Here is a 17996-nt window from a genome sequence, read left to right as displayed (position 1 = left end):
TTTTCTCTCTCCTTCCTCTTCCTCTTCTTCCTCCTCCTCCTTCCTCTTCTTTCTCTTCTTCTTCCTCCCCTTCTTCCTGTTCTTGTCATGGCATCTGCAGGTTTTTGTTGGCGAAGAATACATGGCAACTTTTTAGCCCAAGCTGGAGGTAGAAGGAGGAGAAAAGGAGAAGCCTGTGCTTCTCAACTTGGTCTAGCTTCCATCGTCATAGGCCCTCTTCCAGATTCCCTCTCCAGGGAGAGCAGACTTGACCAGAGTGCCCCATGCCAATAGGGAAAGGGCTTGGCCAAACCTTGGTGCCACCAACGTCTCTGTCATCTAATTGGCCCTGTGGTCATCAGAGTAAGCTTCTGAGACATGAGCCACGATTCCTATCAGTTCCCCTTCCTCCCAACTGAGCCACCTACCAAAGACACTTTAGCTCTGTGAGCCCGTTTCCCTGTCTGAAAAATGGTGGTAATAATTGCATCTATCTCAGAGAATGGCTTTGTGCATAAAATGGCATCAGCAGCAACAACTGTGTAAAGCATGGGATGGTTTCTAAAGTTGCATCGCCTTCATTCTAACAAAAGTGCCTGGTACACAGAGGTATCTCCCTTCTCTGTATGCATGAGTCATCCCAATCCGGTGAACCCATCCTTCAAAGCTTAGCTTGAGTGTTCCCTTATTTGTAGAGCCCTCTCAGGCACCAAGACAACACTGTCTTGTCCTTCCTCCGTGGTCCTGCTCTGCATTGTATTTACTTCCATCGCCACCAGGGTTCGTAGTCTGGATATCCGGCAGCTGATGGGGTGGGGACACTGCCTCATCCGAAGGTAGCTGCCCTTGGTACTGATGGCAGTCCCGTACCACTCTAGTTGCCAAACTGTGAGGAGGTCCCGAGGTACCAGGGGAGGGAGGGGGTGGCTCTGGGCACTTGGGGTTAGGGTGGTGACAGGGTCTATTAACCAACTAGTACACAAGGTTTTGAATATTTGACAAACGAGGAGGAGCTGGTACTCGCGGACTCCATCTCAGTCCTAATTACACTTCTCTCACTGTAGTGCAGCCGTCTGTTGACTACCAGACTGAGCTCCAGAATTCGGGAGGAGCGTTTTATTCATCTCTGTCCCCCTGATGCCCTGAACAGAGATGGCTGAGTGGAGATAAAGAACATGAATGAGGCTGTGAAGGGTCCCTAAATCATCTCCTTGGGACCCTCCATTTGGATTTGGGATCTGACTGAGCAAGAGGGCTTCAGGTTATCTTTAGCTCACCAACTAGGATTTCAATAAGACACAGCCCTGAGTTTGCATATTCATTTATGCAAATATGCCCCCTTGATGTGATGTGCCTGTCCTTGATTTTTTAAAGAGTGGTACATTGGAAGTACCTGCAGTGGAGTGTGGTGGGAGCCAGGGCATAGAAGACCCCTGTGCTCAGGCTCCTGCTTATCCCCAGAACCCCAACTCTTGCCCTGGGATTCTGCTTCCAGCCCCAACCTGAATCTTTGTTTCCTGCTTCCTTTGGCTGATTCTTGCGCAGCACTAGTTTCTGAGTTGTCGCCTTCTCTGCCCTGACCTAACACTAACCAACCCTAGGATCCCTTCCCTGCCTGCCACTTCCCACCCCATCTCAGCGTCCCTGCTCAATTGTTGTGCGTTGCCTTTTATAGGCACAGATTGTCCTCTCTTCACCAGATCCTGAGATCTGACCCTCAGATAGATGTTTTGGGAGATAACTGGTAGATCTGAATGAGTGATGGGATGGATTCTTTGGGGGGCATTGACTCTGCTGTTGAGCCTGGTGGTTGGCATAAGGGAAGATCCTGGGCCAGGACTCTCAGAAAACTTGGGGTCCGACCTGATACCTTTGTCCATCTCTGCCTTTTGCAGGGGAGAAGAGGAATAAGGGTCTAGTGTGGAGGGCACATGGAGGGCTAGACTCGGGGCTGATGCCCCCAGAAGTCAGAAAACCATGAGTGGGATGGGGCAAGCCAGCTGCTTTATGGATGAAGGAATCTGAAAGCACAGGAACTGAGGGGCCCTTGCTCTGGCCCCAAGTCATGCACAGACCAGGCTGGGCCTGGAGCCATACGAGTATTACTAGGACTACTACCACAAGTACTAGTGTGCTAAACACTGTCGCTGCCCCAATGCTATTTCCATGGTCACTCTTACTGCTGCCACTGCTATTCTTAGCAGTGACCAGGAAGTAGCATTTCTCCACTTGTCTGTTGCAATCTGAAACCTTTACTTACACGAAGTCACTGAATGCCCATACCACACCGCCTACAAGGCAGGTCTCATTGTTCCCCTGGTTTTGCAGGTTCAGAGAAAACTGAGGCACAGAAAGTTTATGGAACTTGCTCACGGTCCCACGGTTGGTAAATGTAGAGCCAGCGCGCAGGATGCTGTAGTCGGAACACCCACAAATATTTGCTGAATTCTTCCCCTGTGCCAAGCACTGGGCTCAGCCGTTTACAATGGGACTTTGCTTTTGTCCACACAGCAAGGTTTTTGAAGAAGACACTTATTCTCTGCATTTTTTTTTTTTTAACAGATGAGGACACAGGGGCTCAAAAAGGTTTAAGTAACTTTCCACAGCTCAGAGCCAGGATCTGATGGCTCCATCATAGCCCCATGTTTTGAACGACTTGGACTTGCTGTAGCCCATGGAAGTCATTTCTCTTCTCGGGTTTTCGGTGAGCTCTTAATGTCTGCCCCTTCTAGGTGTGGGTGAGCTTCCAGCTCTTCTGAAAGGGACTGGGTCCATGGGAGACACTGAGGCTTCAAGAACCAACAGCCAATCTTTTTCCTCACCAGCTGGTGTGGGAGGACCCCACTTTTTTTTCTTTCTTTCTTTCTTTCTTTTTTAAAAGAACATCCAGCCTTTTACAACATCTTGATAGACCCAGGCTGTTAGGAAACCATCCCGGGCAGGTGATCAAACAAGCCAGCTGCTCCCAATGGCACTTTTTAATGAGGGTCAGTGGGGGCCACCAAATGGGCCGCCACAAACACCAAGACCAGAAAGACTGGGTGATTTTGACTCACTTCTTCTATCTCTGATAGGCATTTTTGCATCGGTTTCTAACTCTGCAACAATTTCCCTGGGAGATAAATGAGATCATCACACCCATTTTCCAGGTGAGGAAGTTGAGGCCGGGAGGGGTAGAAGGAATTGTCCAACCAAGCCAAGACTCCCTGGGCCTCCAGACTCTCTGCTGTGCTGGAAAGACCTTTTATAGGACATCAGTGGAGAGGGAAAGGCAAGTGGGCATTTTCCATCTTTAAAATACTTAGTAACCACAAGACACCTCTACAAAGGGAGGCCTGAAGATGCTGTGGATGGTTCCAGCTAGGCAGAGGATTGGGGCAAAATGAGACCTTGGTGGCACAGGGTGCCTCGAATGGTAAAGAAGAGTTACCCAGAATGCACTGCAGGTGACAACTTGTGTCAACCAGGCCCAACTAGTGTATTTCATCGCCTTCCCTTCCATGATCTTCCTGCAAGCACCCCGAGCTTCTCCTCACTTCCACCTCACCTGAAATTCTCAGATTCACTCATAGCTAGAAAAGACGGGTCCCTGCCAGCTGCAACTGTAGGCCACGTCAGCATTGTGTCTCCTCCCGTTTGTGTATCTGTCCCTTGAGCATCAACAAAAGGCCTTCGCGTACTTGGTCTTATTGGCTGTCCCCAACCATCCACATGAAAGTGGTATTATTGCAAATTTGCCAATGAGAACACTGAATTTCGAAGGAGGGAAGGGACTTCCCTGAAGCCACGCGACCAGGGAGTAGCAAAGCTAGGGCCCGAGTTCAGCTCCAACCCTGAATCCCTCGCTCAGGTAAGGTCCCCTGAAATTACATTCTGGCTCCTCCCTGTGGACCTGCGGGAGCATCACGTGATGCCATTCAATGCGGGGCTGCTCAATCAGATTCGTAACCTCTCTGAGTCTTGGTTTTTCTGTCCCATCTGTTGGAAGGGACCAGGGAGAGCAGTCATGCCCTCGATGCCCTGAGACCTCGTGCGGACACAGGAGAGGACACAGCTCAAGCGCTATGAGCTCCTTGAAGGCAAATGCTCATACACATTCCAGGCCGTGTTTATCTGGGTGAAATCAAATCCCAGCAGCGAATCAGTGCTGCAGGCTGGTGGGCATCTGGGCTGCAGACTTCACGGGAAAGCTGGAATGCCTCCGCCACATCAAAGCCCCCTCCCTTCCTTCCTCCTGCGGGGTCTCACACATGCACTCCTGCCAGGGTCACTCTGGAGACCAGCGTGTATTTTCAGCGCTCCCTAGAAAGCCTGGGCACTTTCGTTTTGCTTCCTCCCCCCAACCGAGTGCTGCCAGAGGCTGGGGAATGACCACCTGGTTGATCAATAAGGAGGCCCGAAAGCCAGTGGGGTGTTTGCCCAAAACTGAGTTAAAATGTGCCGTACACTGCCCTGAACTTGTGCCTCCACCTCCCCCCCAAGTGTCACGGCCAAGACTGGCCGAGAAGGCCGTGTGGAATACTTACTACACCCCTGGCTGACAGGAGGCCGAGCATCTGGAGGGGCTGGCTGGGCGGGTGGCTGGAGCGGGCCTCGAGGCTGGCCTTGCCGAGGGTCCTGGAGCAGCGGCGGGAGTGCCGTCGGCGGGACTTCCGCCCTTCCTCGGGGGACCTGCCGCGGTGCCTGGGGGACCGGGAGAGAGAGATGAGTCTGTCTTCGGAAGGGGAGTGTGGCAGAGGGGTGGCTGCGGGGCCCGCAGGATCAGAGGGCTGTAGAAGGTGTCTGGGTGTGCTTGTACAAACGACACACGCTTCCATCCATCCCTCCTCTGCCACCACCCGCCCACCTGCTCGCTCATTCATTCATTCATTCATTCATCCACTCCTTCTCTCACTTGTTCATTTGACAAATGTACCTGGCTGTTTAGGGTGCTGGGAACGCAGCTGGGAAGACAGAAAACATCCCGGCCTGATTTGCTTTAACGTCCTGGGTGTGGGACTGTCTGTCAGTGTGTCTGTACGTGACTGGGTGTGTCCATCTGTGTTTGTCTATAAATACCACGGTGCCTGTCTGTGTGTCTTTGTGTATGTGACTTGGCCATCTGTAAGACAGATGCATCCTGGTGACTGTCACCCAAAACTTTTGAAAAAAGAGTAGCTGAATAAAGTAATGAGGGGGTCTTCTATAAGCTCGTCAGACCCTGGGCTGCCCTGTCTGCATCAGAAAGCGAAGGAGTCTCTGACTCTTTAGAACGGGTGGAGTTCAGACTCTGTTGGCCTGTTAGCTCTGGGCCACAGGAGCAATAAAAATGACACCCTATTGCCTTGCAGTCCTCTCTCAGGGCAGGTCTCTGTCCTCTCTCCAACTTGAAGACACAACGCAAACAAGGCAGGTATTTCCCATTCTGCAGATGAGGACCTGGGCTCAGAGCTGTTTGGGGACCCACGAGAAGTCACACAGCTTGTGAGTGGCAGAACCAGGACCAGGGCAGGGTTTTCTGCCCAGGGGGGACTGATGCCTCTTGGTCATGCTCTGGAATGTCTCTCTGGGCTCTGGGCCTCCAGATCATTTTTACTGATGTGGCCCTGGGGTGTCATCAGCTCTCAGATTGCTTGGATGGCCCCTGGAGTGTCAGCCCAAAAAACACTGGGGAGCTCAAGCAGCAACACTCCCAGAAGAGCTGACATAAGAAGGGGACCGAGGCTGGGCTCTGCAGCTCATCTCCCTAAGTGGTCGGGCGGAGGGCAAGAGAGAGGGCAGCAAGCTCTCTGCACCATCCTCTGACCCAGGCCGGCGGGGCTGAGCTGCTGAGAGCGGATTCAGCCTGGGTCAGAGGTCCAGGGCTTTGTCCGAGCTCTGCCAGTCGCTGAGACCTTGCTCGGATGCCTTTGCTCACCATGATGCAGTTTTCTCAGCTGTACCACATCCGTGATGCGCCTGAGCTCAGTGAGCCGATGCCCTCCAGACAAAGGCCAGCAGGAGCACGCCTGCTGAATCAGCATGTTCATGGCTCCTTGCAGGGAGGGAGAACGCGCCCACAGGAAGTGGAGAACATCTCCCTATGAGAGTGTTGGAGAGGGCCTAGTATGGGCGGGTGGCGGGTCACTTTAAGGAACGTTTGAGGAACTGGGGCTTTGTTCTGGATCAGATGCTGGCGGTGAGACTCTCACTGGGTATCTTCATAATCTCAGGGCCTAGTCCAAGGCCAGAGCTCTAGCTGGCCTTGGGAACAGCAGTCCCTCATGTGAGCCAGGACAGAGAGATGCTGGGTCACTTTCGTGTTTTGCATAAAGTTCCTGTGTCATCAGGGCTCTGACCTCACGACTGAGGGGTCTTGGTTTGTCTTGATCACTCAAGGTCTTTACGGCTGTTGGTCTCCAGTGGGGACACCGAGGCCTGCGAGTGACAGCAGCACGAGTCAGGGACGTTTTCCTCTTCCTCAAATGCTTCTCACGCTCGGCTCCACACCGGCAATCACAGGGAGAGACTTAAAAATCTCACCGCCCTGGCCCTGCCTCATCTGAACAAAATCGGGATGCCTAGAGGGTGGGATCCAGGTGTTTTAAGAATTTTCCAAGTTGACTGCAAAGTGCAGTTCTGGTCTAGCTCCTGGTGTTCTTGGGATGATCAAGAGAGAAAATGTATTTGAAACTGTGGCACCAAGTAGGACGTCACCACATATGCCCCCTCTCCTCCTCCTCCTCCTTCCTCCAGACACTGGTTTAACTGGGATGTGGTGGGACCGGGACAGGGGCATTTTGAAATCTCCTTGGTGACATGAACGTGTAGCCAGGTGTGTGGGATACACACGAGGAAGGATAAAGCAGGCTCTGACATCCGGAAGCTGGCCTTGCTGTGTCTGCTAGACAGCGCCGGTTTCAAACACTTTGTTCTTTCTGTTCTTCTCGCCCTCCTCCCCCTTCTCCGACAGGCACAGACAATGTGTCAGCCCAGTGTGGGTCCAGGTTAGGAGAAGCCAGACTTGGAAGGCCCTCAGAACTCAGTAATTTGTGCTGTGTGGCCTTTCATAGGTTGCTCAGCCTCTCTGTGCTTAGAGGGACCCTTACAAGAGGGCCAAGTCCAGAGCCAGACTCCCCAGTCCAATCCTAGCTCAGTCCCTTCGTAGCTAGGCAACTAACAAGGTCCTTAACCTGTCTGTGCCGCAGTGTTCTCATCTGTACAACGGGGGGGAACTACTACCTTACTTTCCTAGGGTAGTAGAGGGGATCGTGTGGTGGATTCAGGGAGAGGGCTCAGCCCCCCACATGGCAGCGAGGGCACTTAGGAAGCACACGTGGGCGCACACACCACTACCGCTGTTCCTACACATGGAGGTGGCTGGTTCCCTTTCCTCTGCAGGGAGGCGCAGACAGGGCAGTGGCTGGGCGGGGAGACTCCCCTGAGGAGAAGAGCTTACCTGCTCTCACAGCTTGAGGAGCGGGACTCGGAGCTCTGCGACCGCGAGGGATAATGGTGATGATGGTGACGATGGGATTTTCGGGGCCGGCTTCGTGATCTTGGAGGGGGTGACAGGGAGTGAGTCAAAGGAGGAGAAGGGGAGGGGGGAAAGAAGGAGAGACAGATTTTGATCTTGTGGCACACATCATCCTCTTGCATCCAAGTCACTGTCCCTCCAGAGTTGGGCATCTCCCCCTACATGCCCCCAACCCCACATCACCCCAGCTCTTCCCCTGGGCGTTCAAGGGCTCCAACCAGCCGTACCAAGCACGAGCGAGTGGCAAGGCTTCCTCTGGAGGAGCCGGCCCGGGTGACTCAGCCTCCCGCCCCACCGAGGCAGCCCTGATGGCGAGCACATGTGGACAGGAGTGTCACCTCCGCTAGTCACCTCTCTCCCTGCTGGAAGCAGGAGTCTGTGTCGGTCAGGTACCATAATGTGTGACTCAGGTGAGAGCTCAAGAAAGAAGTGTCTGTGCTTTCAGAATATTGGCCTGAGGTTGGATCTTCTAATTTTTCAAGTGAATGTAGAAATACAGACTTTTTTTTTTACTATAAAATATTTGTATTTTAAATGGAAGCTCATTTCTTTTTTAAAAGACACTTTGTTTGGGGGAAAAGAAAACACATTTGCAGAGTAAATGAGGCCTTTGGGCTGCCAATTTATAACCTCAGACCTGGAAAATTAAGTCTGGCTTCCTCACATGGAGTCAAAAGCCTACTTTCAGGGTTACAACATCACTGACAAACAAAAATGCTAATCACAATGAACAACTACCAGGGCTACTAACGGTTTTATCACAGGTTACTTCCGCTCCCCCCTGAATGATAAGGACTCAGACGTAGTAGCTGCAGAGGCAGTGGTCACTGGGGATGAACAAGGAATGTCAGTGATTTGGGCCAAGGCAGGAAGCCAGTGGGAGTTAGAGAGGGCTCTATCGGGAGGGCAGCCTGGCTATCCCAACACAGGACTCAGGGGTTCTTGTTAATGTAATGAGCAAACCATATTCCTTCTCTGCTTAGAACCTTCCCTTTGCTCTCATTACAAATCTGTACTCTCACCTTGAACCCCAAGCACCCCGAGGAGTCAGCCCCCATGAAACTCTCTAACTTCCTTGCATGACTTCTCCTGCCCTGGCTGGGCAGACTCAAGCCAGTCCGAACTGCTTGCACTCTGGCTCCTCTATGTCCCACCGCACGACGTCCCCGTGATGGCGACGATGACGGAAGCCTGCATCTGACACATACTGCCTGCTGGTGCCACAGTCCAATATTTTTCTTAAACGGACCCATCTTTTCCTCCCAACAACCTATGGAGCAGGTTCTCTTATCTCCCAGACGAAGAAACTGAGGCACTGAGTTTAAACTACTTGCCTCACCTGCAGCTGAGAACGGCTACCTCCATTCTTACTCTCTGTCTAGACCCTTCCTCCCACAGGGCACCCCTGCTGACCACCAAGCACCCTCTTCAACGCTGCAGCGGCCCTGGCGCCCTGGGCTCCCGGCGCCCCCCGCTGGGCCGTGACTGTCCCATGTCTGTCTCCTGTGTGCCGCTGGGAACTGTGAGCTCCTTGAGTCCAGAAGAATATTTGGCTAACCTCTGTCCTTGGGCCCATCCCAGGGCCTGTCATGTCTTAGGGCCTTCTAAGGGATGTTGAATTCAAGGAGGCTAAATCTCTCCAGCAACTGCTCGTTAAGAAGTAGGCGCGACCACGGGACTTGGCGAGGAGAACCATCCTTTATCCTAACGGCGCCTTGTTTTTCTCGCTCTTCCCTCTCCTGATGCCTGTCTCTGGCTTATGTAACCTAGCAATTTCTGGGACTCATCCAGCTCTTGGCACCGGGGAGGGTGGCCACCTTGCTGCCTTCAAGCAGGCAGTCCCTGCCTCAGCGGTGATGCCCCGCCCCCTCCACCCCTGCTCTTCAAGTCCGAGTCTATCCCTTGGCTCTGTCTATAGCACAGCCCCGTTGCACAAGTAATGCGGAGATCTCTGAGAACACGCACTCGGTCTGTGCTTAGTGTGAATGCACACTCAATACGTATGACCAATAATTGCCTTCAGCACTTGAACTGAACAAGTTTGATGATCAGGAAGTTGGTTCCCTGAGCTCATTCAAAGCTCTACTGCTTCCTTCTGGAGCATTCCCCAGACCCCTTGGGGGGTGGCTCAAATGTCCTCCTTTGCTAAGACCTTGGATGAAGTGACCCTTCAGGCAGCAAAGCGGGGCGCCCTCCCTCTGCATCCCTGTCTCTTCCTTTCCCTCCCCAGCAGCCAACCACCTTTCATCGTATTGCCTTTGATCCTTACTTTAGAAGCTTCTTGGCGGGAGATAAAATATTAGTTGATTGGAAAACACATGCACTAACATTTGCAGGGTATAAAGTAGGTGGGTTGTAACCGCATTTACTTTTAATTTCTCTGGGAACTGAACTCTGCAGGCAGCGTTAGCTGATTTGAATTTCTACTACCAGCCGTAAACTGTGTACCAGCTGGGGCCCCGAGACCAGGGGTAGGAGCTGCACTGCCCCCTCCGTGCTGTACGCCCCAGCAGCCCAGGCTCAGACTCCCATGCACACTCACGCCTGTGCCCGCACATGATCATGTCCCACCACTACTCACGCAGCCGCCGCACACCTGTGTGCACCGGGAAAAGCCACACCCACCCTCCCTTATACAGTAACGCACACAGGTCAGGAAGCAGTACACACGCACTGTGCAGAGAATCAGCACCTCCGGGCGCACTGTCTGCCTCTGTGCTCCCATAAGCAGGAGCCTACAGAACGCACTCGTGTGAACACAAGTGCATACCACACCCACGGCACACATCCGTATCCACGATCACACAGATGTCTGCAGGGTGGAAAAATGTACGGGGATCTACAGACAAGATGCATACTACACACACTCTCCAGAAAGATATCTACGTGACGCCCGCCAGGCACACAGATGCATGGCACTCGCTTCTATGCACCCATAAACGCATGTACACACCCCGTATACGCGGCCTTGTGCACTTACACGCACCCAGACCCCCAGCTGCGTGTGTCGCACGGTTCTGCCTCTCCCTGCCTCTGTTCCTGTCATCCCTCGCCCCTTCTCACTCTCCCTGTTTCTTCGGCAACTCCAACACACCAGCTGTTAAGAGGCCAGGTTCCCCCGCTCCCCAGACTGGAGGGACTGTTCTAGAGGGCTCTACTTACTGTTTTTTGTGCCTCTTCTCATCCCTCCTTTTGCTTTTTGGGCTGGAGGAGCTAAAGGAGAAAAGGCCAATTAATGAAAGATGCAAAATGCCAGTTACAGATAAAAAGAAACAAGTAGTGAAAATGCTTAACACACAGTGGCCACCGGATCCGGGCAATTTGGGGACAGACTTGCTCATCATTTCCAAGACCAGAACAGTCACTGACGCTGACTTCTCCACCCAGCAGGGACAGCTATGGACACGGACCCGCGCACGGACTGAGAATGGGCTGTGCTGAGGGCCACGGCCAGCTTTGGCAGCCTAGTAAGAACAGTGGTAAATAAAGTAATACTTGCCATTTTTCGAGGACTTCTTACAAGTGAACACTCTGCTAACTACTTTTTGTCGGCAATCTTGTTTTATTCTCCCTGCAAGCTATGGGGAGAGGCACATTTAATACGTACTTGTTTTACAGATGGGGGAACTGAGCCTCAGCTAGGCTAAGAAACTTGGCCAGAATCACGCAGGGAAGCTGGGATGTGGCCCCAGATCGTGCTTCCCCAGAGCCCATGCTGTTGACTGATATTCAATCAATTTGTAAGGGAGAAGAATGCAATACGCGGGGAGACGCTCGGAAGCTTCTCGAAGCTTGGCAGATGCAGAAATGTTCCGTGCACAGATATTTAACTACCCGTGTTTGTTTTTTAAGTCAGAGGGCTGGGGTATGGGTCCGGTGGACAGTGATGAGTCGGGGTCCCAGCATCTTCTGCTAGAGGCCCCAGGGGGTGGACGCCGTTTGGTTATACTGGCTTCAGAGAGTCCGCCAAGGACACACAATGGGCCTCAGAGAAGGGGAAAACCTCATCCAACTCATCCGACTGAAATGGCACCTTGACGTTCGTTAGCTGTGCGATTTCTCTCCACGTCTGAGACTCAGCCTGGGCAGCGGGCGAGCCCAGAACCTCACTGAAAGATCCAGGTTCCCGCCCCAGCTCTGCCGCTCAGTCGCTGTGGGACACAGGCAAGCGACCTGTCCTCGGAAGACCTGGTTTCCTGGACCGGGAAGTGGCGCCATTGCTCAGGCTGCTGGGCTGAGAGGATGTGACACTGGTGATCGCCCTCTCCCTGTTAACTGGATAAACAGAAGGGCTCTGCACTCGGCCAGCTGCTCCAGATGTGGCTCTTACTTAAGACGCCACCCTAGGGAGTTCCGATCCGCTGATGGATCTGGGCTTGAGTTTTGGCTCTGCCACCTGCCTGTGTTTGTGGACACACCTGTCACACCTCCTGCCTGAATCTCAGTTTCCTCATCTGTAAAATGGGAATAATAAACATAGCCACTGTGCTGGGTTACGAGGGAGATCAGTAGAGATTAACCACGCACGCACACAGCGTGGGGCCCAGTGCAGGATCCGATTTATAGCGAGGACCCCATCGGCGACAGCTGTTTGTGCTCACTTGGTGTTTCCAATACAGTCAGACTTGGCTTCTGTCCTTTGGCCAGGATCTGGGGAGGCTCCGGCAGGATGGGGGTTGGGCTGAGGTTTCCTGACATGCCCCAATCCAGGATTTCAGTGAGTGCTAAAACGAGCAGACTCTGACCAGGGTAGTGAGACTTTCCAGGAAGGGGCATCGGCCCAGGGGGCTGGTCAAGGAGCAGCCATCTGACCTGATGGAAGTCAAAACCTGGCTGGGAACTCTCAGGGAAACCAGCCCACCTTGAAAGAAACTGAGGCCCAGGAAGAAGGAAGGGGCGTGCCCAGGAGCACACCCCAGAAGCTGCCTAAAACCTTTTAGGAAAGCAGGAAAGAGAAGCAAGCAGCCAGAGGTAAAAAGATTCTTACCTGTGCCTTCTCTTCTTGGAGAATGACCTGATTAAAGAATTAAAAGGGAGAGAGAGAGGGCGGGCGGGGAGGGAGGAAGAAGGAGAAAAGGGGTGGAGGGAGACAGGGAGGGAGAGAAGACAATAAACGTAGGTGAGCTGAGGTTTGTTTTTTCCCCGGGACAAATGTATCGGTGCGTCTGTGATCACGCGACACGGGGGTCGGTCGGGACACCTGGCGAATCCTCCTCTCTCAGATTTCAGACTGTGTAGACCATATGGGAGACACTGGTTTGCATTTTGAATTTCCAGCCCAAACGACCAGTGCTTCCATCCTCCCCTCAAACTGTCTGTGAGCCTGTCTCGGATGGGGGTGGACGGGGTGGGGGGCGGGGGAACTTACGGGAGTCCTCTGCGTCCTCCCCGACCCCCAAGCTCAACTTCACCTCTCCCTCCCTACCACTGGATTCTACAGCACCACCCTCCTCATCGTCAGGGACAACCAGCCCCCCGTGTGGAACGTTCACTGTGTGCCGGGCTTTGTGCTAAGCGCCTCTCACACACAACCCCACTCAGTCTTCACCCAAACCCTTGCGGTTCTACTAACAACCGTTTCATAGACACCAGAGCTCAGAGAAGTTAGTTAAGTTGCCCAAGGTCACACAGCTTCGCCCAGGTAACTCCTGTGGATTCTTCAGAGCTCCATTCACTGCCTTGTAGCATTTTCTGATTGCCTCAGCCTGGCCGGGCGCCCACTCTCTCCTCCTGCAAGCGTGGGTGAGCGTCTGAGCTTAGCCTTGTAACACACCCCTCTGCATGTTATAATTATGCATCTCCCTGACTAGAACATGAGCCACTCAAGGGAAAGGGCTGGATTTTGGTCACTGCTCTGCTCCTGAGGCCCGGATTCCTCATTCATGACACATACTGGCTATTTAATAAATAGATGTGAAAATGGGATTTTTTTTTTTTTTAAGCCCTGAAGTCATGCTAATTGGGGGGAAAAAAGGACAAATCTCTAAGCACTCCCCACCCCTAGCTCTATCTTCAAACAAGTCAACTATCATTAACCCAGTGTCTCAAGACCTTGGAGAAGCCAGGCGGGAAGAAAGGTGGTGCCCAGCAGGCGCTTTGGAAAAGATCAGCAACGGTTTCTCCCCCTCCTAATCTCCTGTTTAAGGGTCTCCTTCCCTCTCCACCTCCACCTCCGGGGCTGGCTGTGGCTGGCGGAAAAAGCCTGTTTTTAACCCTCTGGCACAGTCTCTTTTTCATGAGGAGCAACCCTAGACTGAGAAGCCACTTGAGTTCTGCAACAGGATACGGAAAAGCCCCCCAAACTGGGACTGATCGGTCAGCATAGGAAGGTGACAGGATGGCAGTCTAAGCCAAGGGCAGGCCACTGCCTCCACAGGGGAATCCCCCACTGGGAAAGGTTTCTAACACCACATTAACAACCTTTTGCTCCCTGACTTGCCCCCGTCTTGGGTCAAGCACAGACTCGGCATCAGCTGAAATGTCTGGGCGGGCAGCGGACATGGCAAGTGAAACCGAACTGAGTTGAGACCATTCGAGCAGCACGGGCTGAGACATGATCACACCCCGCCCTAGAAAAAGCCACTCTGGGGCAACTTTGAACCAGGGGTGAGAAGCTGGGGGAATACCCCAGCGAACCTTGACCTTTGGTTCCACTGTGATTTGTCTAAGGGCACAAGCAACCCAGCACCGACAGAGGGAGACTGGAAGACTGGGCTGAGCAAAGAGGAGACACGCACCGCTCTTTCCCTGGCATCTGCGGCCAAGCACAGGGAACAGCTTATGGGGGAAACTTCACACTCCCTGCCCCCAGGGGCCCAGCAGACTTCGTCACTGAGGGGGGCTTAGTGGGGCCCTAGCAAAGCACAGCAGCTACGCTGTCTACATGCACGGTAACCGCTCAGCCTTGCGGATGGCTTCCAGTGGGAAAATCGGTCCAGTGAAGACAGCCGCTGGTTTTACAGAAGAACTAGAAAATCTGTTTTTCATTGCACTATCTCCCAATTATAAAATGTTGAGTCGGCACATGGACCACAGATATGAGGCCTCTGGCGTACAACCTTCTAGTCCTTTCTTCCCCATACATGTGTGTGTGTTTATGTGTGTGTGTATGCGCGTGCGCGTGGTGGGCACCTTTTGGAATGTGTGTCCAGTTCACGATGCCCCTTAACAACCACCCACGAGGGTGTATAATCCCAGAAGCCGTGTTTACATAATCCCATCCTCAAGGACAATTTGGTCCAAACACAGAGCTGGACCTTGGGAATTTAGCATGAGGGACAAACAAGACAGAGAGCTTCAATGTCTTGTGGCTGGGCCGACCACACAGAGGGAGGGGCACCAGGGGCAGCCGGGTCTCCCCACGGGGGACAGGGACTGTGTATTTTCCCCGGGTGCTACCAGCTCCCCACTCCTTGGTTCTAGATCCTCACTGGGGCCTGGCTGGTCCCTGAGACATTCCTCTCTCCTTATCATCAAACAAACCCCCTTCCGGCTGGAGTTAGCTTTAGGGGGCCGCGGGTCCTTGCAACCAGAGTTCCAAGTTACACAAGGAAAAGGAAATACCAACACACAGATGAGTATCTTACCTAAGTGAAATGATAAGCTTATCACCAAGTGAACTTCCGGTGCCACCCAATCTCCCCTAACCGCCAACCCACCTCGGGGCATCCCCATTTGCCAAGGCAGAAGGATAATACCTGTGTCGCTTATGTTTTTTGGAGCCTTTCTTCTTCTTTTTCTTGACAGGCGATGGACTGTATGACGGGGACCTGAGGCGGGAGAAGACACCGTCAGTGGGAGCTCCTTAAGGACCAGGGTTGGCTTCAGTGACCCTTCCCCAGCCCCCACCCAGGGTCTCCCACACAAGGAGCATATCAATCCTGATACTATCAGTACTTGCATTTATTGATTTGCTATAATCAGATTTGCATTTTCCCCCACCATCACTCTGTGCTTTACATGCATTATCTCACTTTATCTTTCCACATGCTTCTTAGGCAGGCCTGACGGTTACCTTCCTTTTACATACAAGGAAAGGGAGGTTCAGAGAGGTAAAGTGACTTGCCCAAAGACACACAGCCAGGAAGTGGCTGAGCCGAGATTCAAATGGATGACTGGGGCCTTGGTCTCAATTCCTTTATTATCCCTCCTGGTCCAGCCAAATATTTTGTGTCTGTTCTTCTCCCCCCTGCCTTGTGCCTCCTCTCAGATGCTTTAGGTCTTTCTTCTGCCTTACCCTAGCTCCCTGGTAAGACTGAGCCCTTGTGTGGTCAGCATGGTGCTCTCAGGAGTTCCCCAAGAAAAAGAACCACCCCAGGACCATGATTCTGATTCTGATTCAAGACAGGTTCAAGTGACCTGAGTTTCAATCTTCACTGAACCCCCAACTCATGAAGTCATCGTGGGCATGTCCCTGCCCATCTCTGGGTCTCTTATTTCCCCAGTGACAAAACACTAAAGTTGAAACAAGTGAGTATGCCAACAGCGGCCTCTAAGAGAGCAGGCTGGGTCGACACAATAGGGAGCAGTGGGGACTGTGGCAAACCAGAGAGCATATGCTTCTCTGATCAGCCATAAGTTTCGTGTGGGAATGCAGCCCTGGGCTTCTGGAACACCTGCCTTTTCAACAGAGGTCACCAGAAAAACACAACTCATGTGAAATCCCCTGGTTTTTAAATGTCGGCCACCAATTGAAAAGACAAAAGAACACCTTGTAGGTCAAACATAACAAATCTACAGGGGGAATCATAGGGTTCAGAACAACCTGACTCTTAGGAAACCACCACATCTGTCCCCAAACACGTGCTCAGTGGACATTTACTGAACGAACAACTGAATTAGTAAAGCCTGACTTCCTTCTTTCAAATGTTCTGCCCAGCCCTAAAATCAGGAACCTCAAGCCACTTGACCCAATTCCTCCCGTCACCCTACAACATAGGGACCTCATTCACATTCCCTTCTTGGTCTTCTTTGGGCCTGTCCTCTTCCAACCAGGCTAACGGAGTGTGGAAATGGCAGAAACCAGGAAAAGCAAGTTGGGGCGCGAGTCATCCAGACACTGCTCTCTGCTGCCCCCTGCAGGCTTCTTCAAACATTGCCTCCCCAAAACCCACCCCTCTGGGTCTGGAACACTGGACAAGATTTTAGTCTAGACAGTGGCAGCTTGGAAGAAAATCTGGAAATACTTTTAAATTAAAAAAAAAAAACTAAAAGGAATTTTACATAGAAAAAAAGTCAATGGGGTACACAACAGTTCACTGCCGGCAAAAAATATAGTGTCCTCTTGTTAATTGTTGGCATTTACCTGCTAGGTGGGAATAGCAGAATCAACAGACGGGCCTGGGATCCCTGTAAATCCTGTCACCCTCCACCCTGTGCCTTTCTTTTCTCCTCTCTGAATGGAGACAATACTGTTTGTCTGGTAAATCACAGTCAAAGGTGAAAGACATCATTGAGATCACCAAGCTTAAGTTCTCCAAAAAAAAAAAAAATCAATATTCATGGTCTTGATTATGCTGATTCACTCATCATTTACGATGTGCCAGACACTGTGACAGCTCCTTCCACATCCATTTTTCTCCATCTGATTCTCACAAAATGCCGGGAGATAGTTACTACCAGTATTTTATAGAAGTGGAAACAGGCGCAGAGAGGTGAAGGGTCTTGCTTAAGGTCACACCGCTAGTTAAGAGGCAGAGCGGAGGAGTCACTGTTTGACTCTGAAGCCCACTGGACCCCTATTTTGTCCTCTCCCCCATCCTCAAGGTTTCATCCTCGCTCACCTCCTTCTCTTCTTCCGGGTGGATTTCTTCTTTTTCTTCTTCCCCCTGGAGGAAGGTGGTGGTGTCAAGTCTTTGTGGCGGGAGGCACTGTGGAGAGCACAGAGGCGGGTGTGAGAGGACCCAGGATGCTCCCAGCCCCCAATCTGGGCTGTCGCAGCCAGGGAAGAAGGACCCAGTTCCTCGGAGGATGAAGGACCCATGGCGAATACCGAATTACCATCTCGGGGCTGATTTAGCCATCCTTTAGATTAAGTGCCTCAAATAAGGAGTTAATGCCGACCTAATGAGACAGACGCTTCACCGTTACCCAAACACCAATTGATTATTTAAAATAGAGTTACAGAGGTTAACTGCTCCTTAATAGATTTATTATTGAACTTGCAAATGGCTCACCTTGGTAAATAAATCACTTTTTAAATAATTAATCGGCAGTTCAGACCCCCTTTTCCCAACACTTCATGTCCGTAGTTCCTGTTAGAAATTTAATAGGAGGAGGAAGTTATGTTAAGTAGCAGCTGATTATTAAAAGTGTATTTGCCGAGGTCTAATGTAATGAGATACATATCTTATATCGCTTCACAGAACCTCAAAAACCTCTGCTCTTCAGGAATAATTATTTCCCATTCAATTAAATTCAAATGCCCAGGCTGCCGTTAAATGAAGTCAACTTATCTCCTTCTATAATTGGGGCAGGCTCCAGGGATTTTTTAAAAAACACTATCCCATGGCAAAAGGAGATG

The 17996-nt window shown here is 51.8% G+C and overlaps 1 protein-coding gene across 1 annotated transcript in view; it reads right to left on the bottom strand.

Moving 5' to 3' along the window:
• The window catches only part of SRRM4 (serine/arginine repetitive matrix 4), a 142924-nt gene that overhangs the window by 16269 nt on the left and 108659 nt on the right, over positions 1–17996 (bottom strand). The window contains exons 3-8 of the mRNA XM_059408545.1: positions 17257–17343; positions 15172–15243; positions 12462–12488; positions 10637–10687; positions 7397–7495; positions 4506–4662 (exon numbers count right to left, since the gene is read on the bottom strand). Of these exons, the coding sequence (XP_059264528.1) occupies positions 4506–4662; positions 7397–7495; positions 10637–10687; positions 12462–12488; positions 15172–15243; positions 17257–17343 (493 nt within the window). The remainder of the gene's footprint in view (positions 1–4505; positions 4663–7396; positions 7496–10636; positions 10688–12461; positions 12489–15171; positions 15244–17256; positions 17344–17996) is intronic.

Source organism: Mustela nigripes, chromosome 8, assembly GCF_022355385.1.
Source record: "Mustela nigripes isolate SB6536 chromosome 8, MUSNIG.SB6536, whole genome shotgun sequence".
Taxonomy (NCBI): Eukaryota; Metazoa; Chordata; class Mammalia; order Carnivora; family Mustelidae; genus Mustela; species Mustela nigripes.
Note: the sequence above shows the minus strand (reverse complement) of the source record. Positions and strands in the feature narration are given on the sequence as shown.